We start from the raw sequence: 12,831 nt of genomic DNA on the forward strand, positions 1-12,831 counted from the left end.
CGCGGCATGTGGGATCTTCCTGGACCAGGGCACGAACCTGTGTCCCCTGCATTGGCAGGCGGACTCTCAACCACTGCGCCACCAGGGAAGCCCTGATTTGGGAAGTTTTTAGCCATTATTTCTTCAGATATTCTCTCTGCCCCTTTCTATCTCTTTTCTTCTTCTAAGACTCCCACAATTTGTATGTTGGCCTGCTTGATGGTGTCCCACAGGTCCCTTAGGCTCTGTTTGCTTTTCTTCAATCTTTTTTCTTTCTGTTCTTCAGCCTAGATAATTTCTGTTGTCCTGTCTTTAAGTTTACTGATTCTTTCTTCTGCCTGCTCAACTCTGCCTTTCAGTCGCTCTAGTGAATGTGTTGTTTCAGTTATTGTACTTTTTAGCTCCAGAATTTCCTTTTGGAAATTTAAGTTTCTTTTTTTAATCCCTAATTACATTTCCATTTTGTCCACACATTGTTTTCTTGATTTTCTCCACATCTTCCTTTAAATCTTTGAGCATCTTTAAGACAGTTGAGTTGATTTAAAGTCTTTGTCTAATACAACTGCCATAAATAAGTATTTTTCAGGAACAGTTTCTGTTGATTTCTTTTTACTTTCAATGGGTTATACTTTCCTGTTTCTTTGTATGCCTTGTGATTTTTTGTTGAATATGAGACATTTGAGTCTACTAATATGGTAACTCTGGAAATCAGATTCTCCTCCTTCCTCAGGGATTGGTGTTTTTTATTACTGTTTTGGGTTTTTTTTTTGATTGTTGTAAACTTAATGTCTTAGGTCTTTTCATAGCCTTTCCTTGGGCATTCATAGTCACTTTCTAATTGTCCCCTTACAGGCAGTTGTTTTTGAATGGCCTATTTTTTTTTTAATAAGCTGGTCTTTATTGTATTTTTTCAAACATTAATATATATTTTTAATTTGTTATTTATTTTATTTTTGGCTGCGTTGGGTCTTTGTTGCCACGTGCAGGCTTTTTCTAGTTGTGGCAAGCGGGGGGCTACTCTTTGTTGAGATGTACAGGTTTCTCACTGCAGTGGCTTCTCTTGTTGCGGAGCATGGGCTCTAGATGTGCGGGCTTCAGTAGTTGTGGCCTGCAGACTTGGTAGTTGTGGCTCACAGGCTCTAGAGTGCAGGCTCAGTAGTTGTGGCTTACAGGCTTAGTTGCTCTGTGGCATGTGGGATCTTCCCAGACCAGGGCTCAAACCTGTGTCTCCTGCATTGGCAGGCGGATTCTTAACCACTGTGCTACCAGGGAAGCCCATGAATGGCCTCTTGTTTAAAGTCTGGCTCTCAAAAGTGGAAAAGCAAAATATGAGGGGGGAGGGGGAGAGCACTAGCTCTTTAAATCCACTGGAAGTCACTTCAGCTAGATGGGGAGGGGCTTGCAACAATGAGGGGAGGTGCAGCAAAAACGGCTGCCTGCCTCTTTGTGTCTTGGTCTGTACCTCTGTAATCAGAAGCGGCAATTAGTGACCAGAACACAGATCCCCATTATTTGGAGGAGAGGCTCCTTGCTGCCCACCCTGGCTCTCATAAACTGTGTACAAGCTGCTCCAGGAACATGTACACAGCTGCCTGCCACATCACTGAGGGTGGTGGATGGGTAGTTGCTACTGTGCTAAGAGCTGAAATTGACCAAAATTTACTGCAGTTTACCATCCAAGAGTTTCCCTGGAAGTTGCAAGCCTTCAACAGACTTCAGAGTTCCAAAATAGTTGTTCCCAAATCAGACAGATTCTGCCAATGCAGTTATTGTCTGTGTGAGGACACAGGTTCCTGGTGCTTGCTACTCTGCCATCTTCACAGAATCTTCTCCATGATCTAATTTTGAGTTAATTTTTGTGTGTAGTGTGAAGAAAGAGTTCAGATACACTTTTGGCATGTTTATATCCATTCTCCCAGCACCATTTGTTGAAAACAATATTGTTTCTTTAATGAAGTAACTTGACACCTTCATAAAAATTAAATTGACCATAAATGTGAAGGCTTATGTCCAGTCTCCTAATTATGTTCCAGTGATCTATAAGGCTATACTTACACAAACACTGTACTGTCTTTTTCATTACATTCTTGGCACATAATAGGTGCTCAGAATTTGTTAAATTGAAATTGAATTGGCTAGACTTATTAAAGAATCTGTGTTCTTAACACTTGGTGCATTTTTGTCTTTTTTCTGTTGAGGTGTGTGTTGGGGGAGGGGGGCGTTGTTGGTTCATTTTTGTTTCATTTCTCTGTAGTTTCCTGTCAAGGTATCTTTTGAAAACTTCTATCCTTAGGCTGAAAAGAAATTTTATGCCTCACTAAAGAAAAAATATCAAGGACAGAGTACCCTTTGGGATAGGCATGCTGGTAATGGTAGCAGCTATCAAAAAACAGAGGACATTAGTTGGAACTGCACTATTTAAAGTAGTGAAATCCAGAGGCTGATTAGTTGCCATCATCATGCTATACCTTCCATAGAAGCTCAGCAGTGTTTTAAGCATTGTTGTATTCATTGCTTTAAAATGAAGTCTTACCAGAATATACTGGAAGTATTTTATGAAGCAGTGGACTTTGAGTTATAGCTGTACCACTTGGCAGTAGAATCACTCATGAGCAAGTTATTTAACTTTCCTATGACTATGATTACTTTGTGGGGAAAATATTCTTGCTCTATCAGTTTCTTACAGTGTTAATGAGATTCAACTAAAGGGATGTTTCTGTAAGTGCTTTGCAAAATATAAAGTGCTCTACAAACATTTAAAATATTATTTGTATATTAAGCACTGATACACACTTTTTTTTTCTTTCAAACACTTTCTAAGATAAGGTGAAAGGAAAAGGATGAACAGTCATTGAACTGTTGGGTCATTTGCTGACAAATACAGTTGAAATGGGTAAAATCGGGAATATTAAAACTCAAGAATGTGGGACATAGGGAAAAGCTATGAGAGTGAGAGGAACATTTTCTTCAGTCTCTGTCTTGCGACAGGAAGTTGGAAAGGAAATGCTACTTTTCTTGGAGAACATATAAACTCTCTAACTTTACATAATTGAGTAGATTGTGATAGTCTTATCTCCTTATCATTTGTGTGTAGAATTTATGTAAAAATTGCTTTTAAATATACTGTAAAAGTTTGAGCAATACAAGGCTAGAGTAGTTAAGGCAGTGTGGTATGGCATAAGGGTAGACATATGGGTTGAAAGAATAAAATTAAGAGTCCAGAAAGAAGCCTTTTTATTTATGTTCAGTTGATTTTGGACAAGCGTGCCAAGACAATTCAATGGGAAAATAATAATCTGGATAGCCACATGCAAATGAATGAATTTGGACCCCTTCTCACACCATATGCAAAAAACAACTCAAAATGGATTATAAACTTAAATGTAAGAACTAAAACTATAAAGCTCTTAGAAGAAAATATAGGAGTAAATCTTGATGACCCTGAGTTAGGCAGTGATTTCTTGGATAAATTGGGCTTTGTCAAGATTAAAACTTTTGTGATACTAAGGATACTGTCAAGAATGTGAAAAGACAACCCACAGAATGGGAGAAAATATTTGCAAATCATGTATTTGATAAGAGACTTGTTTCTAGAATTTATAAAGAACTCCTAAACTCAAAAATAAAAAGTAACCTAATTAAAAATTGGGCAAAGTGGACTTCTCTGGCGGTCCAGTGGTTAAGACTCCATGCTTCCAATGCAGGGGGTACAGGTTCGATCCGTGGTTGGGGAACTAAGATTGCATGTGCTGTGTGGTGCAGCCCAAAAAAATTTTTTTAGTAATAAATTCACATGTAGTTTAAAAAACAAAAAAATAACAAAAAAATTGGGCAAGCTATCTGAATAAACGTTTTTTCACAAAGATATACAAATGTCCAATAAGCACATGAAAAGATGCTTAGCACCATTAGCCATCAGGTAAATGCAATTCAAAACCACAATGAATCTCTTTCACACCCACTTCACACCCACTAGGGTGTTTATAATTTGAAAAGATGTATAATAACAACTGTTGGTGAGAATGTGGAGAAATTAGAAGCCTCATACACTGAATATATTAACAAGTTGTAAAATAGTATGGTCACTTTGGAAAACTATTTGGCAAGTTTTCAAAAGGTTACACATAGAGTTACCATATGTCCCAGCAATTCTACTTCCAGGTATATACCCAAGAGAACTGAAAACATGTCCACACAAAAACTTGTTGCATGAATGTTTACTGGAGCATTATTCATAATAACCAAAAGGTAGAAACAGCTCAAATGTCCATCAACTGATGAATTGAGAAATAAAATATGGTGTATCCATCAGTGGGATATTATTTGGCAATAAGGAATGAAGTGCTGATAGGTGCTATAATATGGATGAATCTTGAAAACATTTTGCAAAGTGAAAGAAGCCAGTCACAAAAGACCTTATACGGTATGATTCCATTTATATCAGATGTCCAGAATAGCCAAATCTATACAGACAGAAAGTAATTAGTGTTGCCTAGGGAACAGCTGAGGGGAGGGATTAGGAGGGAATGGGAAATGATGCTAATAAGTTCTGGGTTTCTTTTTGGGCTTGATGTAACTTTATAAATGGGTTATGGTTGTACAACTCTGTGAATATATTAAAAACCATTTAAATGTGCAAATTAAATGGGTAAATTGTATGGTACATGGATAAAAAATAATTTAAAAATCAAGCAATACCCAACTCAAAAAATATGAAGTAAAGAAAAGGACATTTGCAAATGTATCTCCACTGGTTATCTTCTGGAGATAGAGAAGAATCAGATGGTTGATTGTCTCTATGTTATTTTTTTTTCATTCTCTATCCTTCTAGTGGCTGACCAGGTTTATTAAATGCATGCATGCACTTTTGTGTTGATTGATAGTAAATCTTAATTCATTTTTGACAGGAATTGAGTTCTTCTCAGACTTTATCACATGATGGAGGATTCTTCAATAGACTGGAAGATGATGTTCATAAAATTCTTATTAGAGAAAAAAGAAGAGAACAGCTTACAGAATATAATGGAACAGATAATTGCACAGCTCATGAACACAACCAGGCATGTAAAATAGAAAATTCTCTTAAAATCACAGTGAAATTATTTTTCTTTTTTAAAAAACCTAAGCAGTGGAACCCAATTATGATTGTATAAAGTTACAGTTTTAGGATATTATCTTAGTCATTATTACACATAGATACTTATATTAAAAAGTATGAAGACTTCTTTAGTTGATGAATATTTATTGAGCATGTGCTATAATGCTAGGTATTGTTAGGCACCAGTGTAGGGGAGTGGGAATATCAAGATGGATAAGACCATCCATGCCTTAGACAGAGTAGTGGGGATAGGAGGAGGGAGACTGGAAAAATATCATTCAGCATGATGAAGGCTTTAAGAGAGATATGAACAATAAAAAAGAGGTTTTTGAATAGAAAAGGTAATAGATCACTCCTTGGGTGAATTGGGAAAGGTATATAAATAAGTGACATTTGGGATGGATTTTGAATGGTGAATAACTGTATAAACTGAGAAATGGAGAAAACCTAAGGGAGCTGCAAGAGCAATGGCCCAGAGCTATGAAAAGCCTTAGACTTAATATTCAGGAAACTGAAAAATTCTGCATCTAAGAAGTATAGACTTAAGTGAGTGTGGGATAACATGACTAGAGAAATAGATTGGATTTAGATTATAAAGGTCTTTTTATGTGAAACTAAGAAGTTAGAATTTTATCCTGCAGACCAGGGGTTGCAAACTATGGCTGGTCAGCAGTCTGTTTTGTTTTGTTTTGTTTTTTTTAGCAGTCTGTTTTTGTAAGGCTCACAAGCTAAGAATGGTATTCACATTTTAAAATATTGTTTGGAGAAATACAGAAAGAAAGAAAAGATATTATCCTATAGAGACCTCTAAGTCTGCATTTATTGTTCTCACCACAGCCACCAGTCTTCTCTTTTACTTCCTCTTAAACTGTGAATCTGTTCTTTACCTTATATTGACCTCCAATACTTACTGGTCAGTCATTCAACAAATTAAACACTGCTGTGTTGTGTTATATAGGACACAAAAGAAGCCAGACTCTTAAGAACTTGTCACTCCAATGCAGCAATAATATTGCTTTATAAAAACACTATACCACATGAAAATCTATTTTCAACTTAGTACGGGAAATCCTTGCCTGCCCTGAGGTACTTGTGAGCTTCTTCCTTTTCGGCATTGAATTAAATTTTGTGTTTTCCTGTCTTGTCTTGACTGTCAAATTTTATGTACAGTGCAAGCAACTGTGTTAACATTTATAGTTAGCATATTTGTTTCCTCTTTTTACATTGATTATGATTTTCCCCGTTGTGGTTTGTATCTTCTTATTTTTCTGAGTCATCTCAGATCATTGTTGGATAGTAAGAATGATATTAATATACTTGAGCAAATAATCAGATGTTTCAGATCTTTTGTAGGGCAAAGTTGGGTACACATAAGTTTAATTAAATTATTAAGTAATGTTAATGATATTTTAAAACCAAAGTGACAGTGCAGTATAGTAGAAAGAGAACAGTCTTTGAAATCAAACCTAATAACACAAAATATAGCACTGCAGCTTATCAGCTGTGTTACATTGGAATGAAATTACCTGCCTTTCAGGCACTGTTATTATGAAAATTAGCGATTATGATGTAAAATGTTTAGCAGAGCATGTTGTACACAGCATGCACTTGATAATTGTTTTTGTACAAGGTGGAAAGTGGTAGATCCAAAAAAGGTAATTCATAGGAATGGAGATGAGAGATGGCTTTCTTAGGAGAAAATAGCTTTTGGTTTTTGTGGGCTTTTTAAAATTATTTATTTATTTATTTGGCTGTGCCAGGTCTTAGTTGTGATGTGTGGGATCTTAGTTGCAGCATGTGAGATCTTCAGTTGCAGCATGCAGGCTCTTTTAGTTGTGGCATGTAGACTCTTAGTTGCAGCATGCAGGATCTATTTCCCTGACCAGGGGTCAAACCTGGGACCCCTGCATTGGAAGAGTGGAATCTTAACCACTGGACCACCAGGGAAGTCGGAAAATAGCTTTTGAATTGGAATTTAAGGGACAGTAGAATTTGAACATGAAGAAGTGAGGGAGAAGAAACTGGAATGTCAGAGTAAAAGAATGGAGGCAGTGAAGAATAAACCAGTTTAAGACAAAATTCAAAGAGGAGCATAGTATAAATTTGGCATAGTGGGTTTGAAGGGATTGTGGAGGACTTAAAAGCCTGATTTATGATTTAGTCAGGAGATAATAAAGAGTTTTTGAGCAGAGGACAAAGTTCTATATGGTAATACTAATTTCACTGCAGTGCCTAGGAAAAACGGAAGGAAGGTGAAGACTAGTGATAGGAATTGGACAATATGCCATATGGTAAGGATGTAGAACAACAGTAACAAATTACTAGTGGTAATGTAATTTGGTATGACCATTTTGGAGAACAATTTGGCATTAACTTTTAAAGTTGAAGATGATGGGGAGACTGTGTTTTAGAAATTCTACGTTAGATTAAACCCTGAAGACATCTTCAACAAGAATGATTCAAACTCAGTTGTTTGTGACAACAAAATCAGTAGGAGAAATGAATGAGCTACAGCAATACATAGCAACATGGATGAATATCAAAAACATAATCTTTAATGAAAAAAGCAAGTCACCAGGGCTTCCCTGGTGGCGCAGTGGTTGAGAGTCCGCCTGCTGATGCAGGGGACACGGGTTCATGCCCTGGTCCGGGAAGATCCCACATGCCATGCAGCGGCTAGGCCAGTGAGCCATGGCCGCTGAGCCTGCGCGTCCGGAGCCTATGCTCCGCAACGGGAGAGGCCACAACAATGAGAGGCCTGCATACCGCAAAAAAAAAAAAAAAATAGTAATTGCATCAAAGCATGTAAACATCTGTGTTGCTCTTGATGTGTTACCAACATTGTCTTCTAGCAGCAGGATATGAGTTTACTAACTTTTCCACAGCTTCACTGGCATTCCCTCTAATGGCCTTCGGGGCTCTGTTTTATCAATTGTCTTTGTGGCATATTTCACTCCTGTTCTGTGGATACCTTATACTCACTATGTCCAAACTCGAGGTCATCATTTACGCTCCAAACCAAGCGTTTGGCTTGACTTCCTCATTTCTGTTTTTGGTTTTATCATTTTATCCAGATATTCAGACTCTGAACCTCCTGTTTCACTTTTCTGTTTTTCAAAGTTTGGGAGTTTTTAATCTTTGAAATAGTTCTCAGATCTATCTTCTCTTCCATTCTTATTAACATTTCTCTAGTTTAGGCTCTCATTATCTTTTTTTTTTTTGGCTCTCATTATCTTTTACTGGTATTATTTCAGTAACCTAATAAGTCTTTCTGCATCCTGCCTTCTAATTCTAGGTAATTTATCTTATACATTGCTAACAGATGACTTTTTTTTTTTTAACATCTTTATTGGGGTATAATTGCTTTACAATGGTGTGTTAGTTTCTGCTTCATAACAAAGTGAATCAGTCATACATAAACATGTGTTCCCATATGTCTTCCCTCTTGCGTCTCCCTCCCTCCCACCCTCCCCATCCCACCCCTCCAGGCTGTCACAAAGCACCGAGCCAATATCCCTGTGCCATGCGGCTGCTTCCCACCAGCCATCCACCTTACTACATTTGTTAGTGTGTATATGCCCATGACTCTCTCTCGCCCTGTCATAGCTCACCCTTCCCCCTAACAGATGACTTTTTAAAAAATTTTTTGGCCGCACCACACGGCATGTGGGATCTTAGTTCCCTGACCAGGGATCGAACCCGTGCCCCTTGCACTGGAAGCGTGGAGTCTTAACCACTGGACCGCCAGGGAAGTCTGAACAGATGACTTTTTGAAAAGCAAGACTTCCATCCTGCCACACCATGTCCCTAAGCTTCAGTGTCTGTTGAATCAAGTGCAGATGTCCTCAACCTGACATTTAAAGCCCTCAAGCTTTTCAAACTGAGAGTCCCAACCCACTTAACCAGTCCTGAAATCAATTTAGTAGATTGCTACCAGCACTAACCAAAAAAAAAAGTTGTCAGCATATATGACATCTGTTCGTATTTTATGAAATTTGTTTCTGTGTATATATATATATAACATACAAATACATACATACACTGACATGTATGTGCATTCTGGGTCACGATATAAAACATTCCTTAACATGGGTCGCTGTCCAGTAAGTTTGAAAGCATTGTTCTACAGTGTAGCTTCGGCCTAAGTAACTTCAGCTGTACTCTTTCCAGTTTTTTCTTCTAGCTAGAGCAGAGCACTCCTATCACAGCGCTGGATCCTTCCCAGCTTTGCTCAAGGTTCATTTCACATGCCGTCTCCTCCCTGAAGCTCTCTCATTGCCCTATCCCAATCCCAAACACAGAAAATCTGGATATGATCTTTCCTTCTTTTTCTATACCTCATAGCATTTTGTTTTTCTTATGGCACATTTCACACAGCACATTTTTATTTGTTATTATTTTTAATAGATTACAAATCTCTTGTGGACATAGACTTATAGACCCTTTTATCTTCATTTTAGTATAATGTCTTCTACTTAGAAGATAAGTTTAAAATTTATTTAATGAAATATAGGACTTCATAAAAATGAGTATACATTAAAACAATATGGTTTTCTGTTTTAAAAAGTGATGTTTGTTGTAGAAATTCTGGAAATAACTGATAAGTGAAGAAATTTTAATAGTGGCAAAAATACTTGAGGGCTTAGTATATATTTACCAGATATTCTATTAAGTACTTAAAATGATTATTTCATTCAGTTCTCACAGTTAACTGTGAAGTTGATAGGCACCTTTATGATCCCCAATTTGCAGATGCAGTGGAAAAAAATTGACCCTAATCTCATTCACTTGGAGAAAACTACCATTGATGCTTCGTTGTGGTCCTACTTTTCTGTGGATTTACACTTTTTCCCCAATAATGTAGAAACTTACATGGACCACTTTTCAGTTAAATACAGAGATGGTGAGCAATTCAGATCATTAAGTAATACATTGACTCTTGAACAACACAGGTTTGAACTGCTTGGGTTTACTTATACATGGATTTTTTTCAGTCGAGGTTGGTTGAATCTGCGGATGCAGAGAAGCCGCATATACAGAAGGCTGACTATATACGACTATGTGTATTTTTTTTTTTTTTTTTTTTTTTTGGCTGCATCACATCTTAGCTGCGGCATGCGGGCTCTTGCCCCACAGCATGTGGGATCTTAGTTCCCCAACCAGGGATCAAACCCGCGTCCCCTGCATTGGAAGGCGGACTCTTAACCACTGGACCGCCAGGGAAGTCCCTGACTATGTGCATTTTTGATTTCTCAGAGGGTTGGTGTCCCTAACCCCAACATTGTCCAGGGGTCAACTGTAATGTTTTTACATTAAATAATAATGTTTATAGCTAAATTGATTTCAGTTACCCACACTGAGGAAAATTTTTTTGTTTTGCGGTACGTGGGCCTCTCACTGTTGTGGCCTCTCCCGTTGCGGAGCATAGGCTCTGGACGCGCAGGCTCAGCGGCCATGGCTCACGGGCCCAGCCGCTCCGCGGCATGTGGGATCTTCCCAGACCGGGGCACGAACCCGTGTCCCCTGCATCGGCAGGTGGACTCTCAACCACTGCGCCACCAGGGCAGCCCATGAGGAAAAAATTTAAATATACCAGTTTGATATAACATTGCTTACTACTGAGGTTGCACACTTATTGAGTTTTTATTGGTCATATGCCTGCATATAGGTGCAACTGTTTTTTCTAGTTTTTTTCATTTACCTTTTGATTTTGTTTCAGTGTTTCTGGAGATTTTTCATCAAGTTAAATCTATCAGTCTTTTCCTTTTTGTTTTCTCCCTTTCATACTATGTTCAGAAGAGCTTTCCTATTCAAAGATGTTAGCTAGTAATATTATAAAGAGTTTATTTTAATACTTAAGTGGTTTTATTTTTTTTTAGTTAAAATACTATTTTATATTATTCAATGATTATATACTCAGTATAAAACAATTTTGATGAAAGGAAATTTTTAAACAATAAAGTGAAATCTTCCATAATAATTCTAAGAGAGTTATTAAAATGTTGATGTATGTCCTTCCAGGATTTTTTCTTTGTATATAGTATTACAATTTTGAGATCATACAGATGTGTTTTATGGTTCTGTATCATCATTTTTAGTGATTTCAGAGTTTTCAGTTTGTAAATTTGTCATATATTTAGCCTATATCCTTATTGTTGGGCATTTAAATTGATGTCCAATTTTTTGTTGTAAAGCAGTGAACACTTTCATAGATACTCCCCCCTCACGTATCTATTTAAGATAAATTCCCGGAAATGAGATTTTTGGGCCATTAAAATAGTATGTATATTTCTAATTTTGATCCAGATTTTTTCTTCCATAATCATCTTATACTATCATCTTCTTCACTAATCTCCAACCGGGCTTGCCTCTTTAATATCCTTCAAATTCTGTAGGCTCTTTCCTGCCTCAGGGCCTTTATACCTACTGTTCTTTCTACCTGGAAAGCTCTTATCTCCCTCCACTTTTTACTTAGCCAATTCCTACCCAGTCACTCAAGGTTCATCTTAAGGGTCATGGCCTCAGAGCTTCCCTGATCCACCAGGGAATAATCCACATTATTCCCTTTATAGCACTGTGTTTCTTTTCGTCATTGCTTAAACCTTGGTTTCTAATTGCAGCATTTCTTTATGTAATATCTGCCTCCTCCACCAGACAAATCCCATGAGGGCAAGAATCTTTTCAGTTCTGTTCACCATTGTACACCCAGCACCCAGCATAGGTGCTCAGTGAGTATTTTTGGAATAAAATTGTCACCACATTACTCATTAGATATAGAGAACCAGTATATATATCCTTATGAAAAGTATGACTTTGGGTTGATTTTTTTGCATTTAAATTTATTTATTTTGGTGTATGTTACAAGATGGCAGGCATTTAACTTGATTTTTCCAGTTAGCCATTTGTCCCATATACTACCATTATTCTGTAATTCAGCCTTTTCTCACTTCTTTAAAATACCATAGTTAGTTATATTATAATAAATTCTTGTGTCTTAAATCTCTTTCTGGACTTTCTTTTCTGTTACATTGCTGTGTCAACATAGGTGCCATGACATGCTGTTTTAATTATTTTTGCTGTATAATATATAATTATCTGGTAGGCAAATTCTACTGCATTAACTTTTTGTTTCTATCCTGTATTCTCCCAGGTGAAGTTTTGACTATCTCGCTAAGTTCCAAAGAACAAAACTCTATTGAAATTTCTGTTGAATGTACAAATTAATATTTAGTAATACTTAGTTTTCCTATCTAAAAACATGCTTTGTTCTGTCCTTTTCAATATTTTATCATTTATTGATCCTGAAAATTACTGAATTTTATTCTTGGGGATATTTTTTATTGCTGTCTGGAGAAAATGTTTTTTCTAGTTATATCTTCTATGTGTTAATTGCTAATATAGAGAAAAACTATTTCTGTTTTATTTTTATTTTTTTATTTTATTTTTTTTTTGCGGTACACGGGCCTCTCACTGTTTTGGCCTCTCCCGTTGCGGAGCACAGGCTCCAGACGCACAGGCTCAGCGGCCATGGCTCACAGGCCCAGCCGCTCCGCGGCATGTGGGATCCTCCTGGACCCAGGCACGAACCCGTGTCCCCTGCATCAGCAGGTGGACTCTCAACCACTGTGCCACCAGGGAAGCCCTATTTTTGTTTTTTTGTATTATTTATTTTGTATTTTTCTCATAAGTTTTCAATTCTTTTAGGTTGTTAAGATAGACTAATAACAACTTGTCAGAGACCACTTTAGTATGTT

General features: G+C 37.2%; 1 protein-coding gene and 1 long non-coding RNA gene across 5 annotated transcripts in view; one reads left to right on the top strand and one right to left on the bottom strand.

Moving 5' to 3' along the window:
- The window catches only part of GKAP1 (G kinase anchoring protein 1), an 81,427-nt gene that overhangs the window by 57,647 nt on the left and 10,949 nt on the right, over positions 1–12,831 (top strand). For 3 of the 4 annotated variants that reach the window (XM_027094206.1, XM_027094207.1, XM_027094208.1), the window contains one exon: positions 4,887–5,039. The exons of the other annotated variant lie outside the window; for it this stretch is intronic. In XM_027094206.1, coding sequence (XP_026950007.1) covers positions 4,887–5,039 — 153 coding nt within the window. The remainder of the gene's footprint in view (positions 1–4,886; positions 5,040–12,831) is intronic. 4 annotated transcript variants of the gene reach the window in all.
- The window catches only part of LOC113613480 (uncharacterized), a 68,348-nt gene continuing 59,878 nt past the window's right edge, over positions 4,362–12,831 (bottom strand). The window contains exon 3 of the long non-coding RNA XR_003430271.1: positions 4,362–4,961. This is a non-coding gene — a long non-coding RNA (uncharacterized LOC113613480). The remainder of the gene's footprint in view (positions 4,962–12,831) is intronic.

The sequence above is a fragment of the Aethalodelphis obliquidens genome, unplaced genomic scaffold (genome assembly GCF_003676395.1).
Source record: "Aethalodelphis obliquidens isolate GAN/ISIS:26980383/991018 unplaced genomic scaffold, ASM367639v1 scaffold88, whole genome shotgun sequence".
NCBI lineage: Eukaryota > Metazoa > Chordata > Mammalia > Artiodactyla > Delphinidae > Aethalodelphis > Aethalodelphis obliquidens.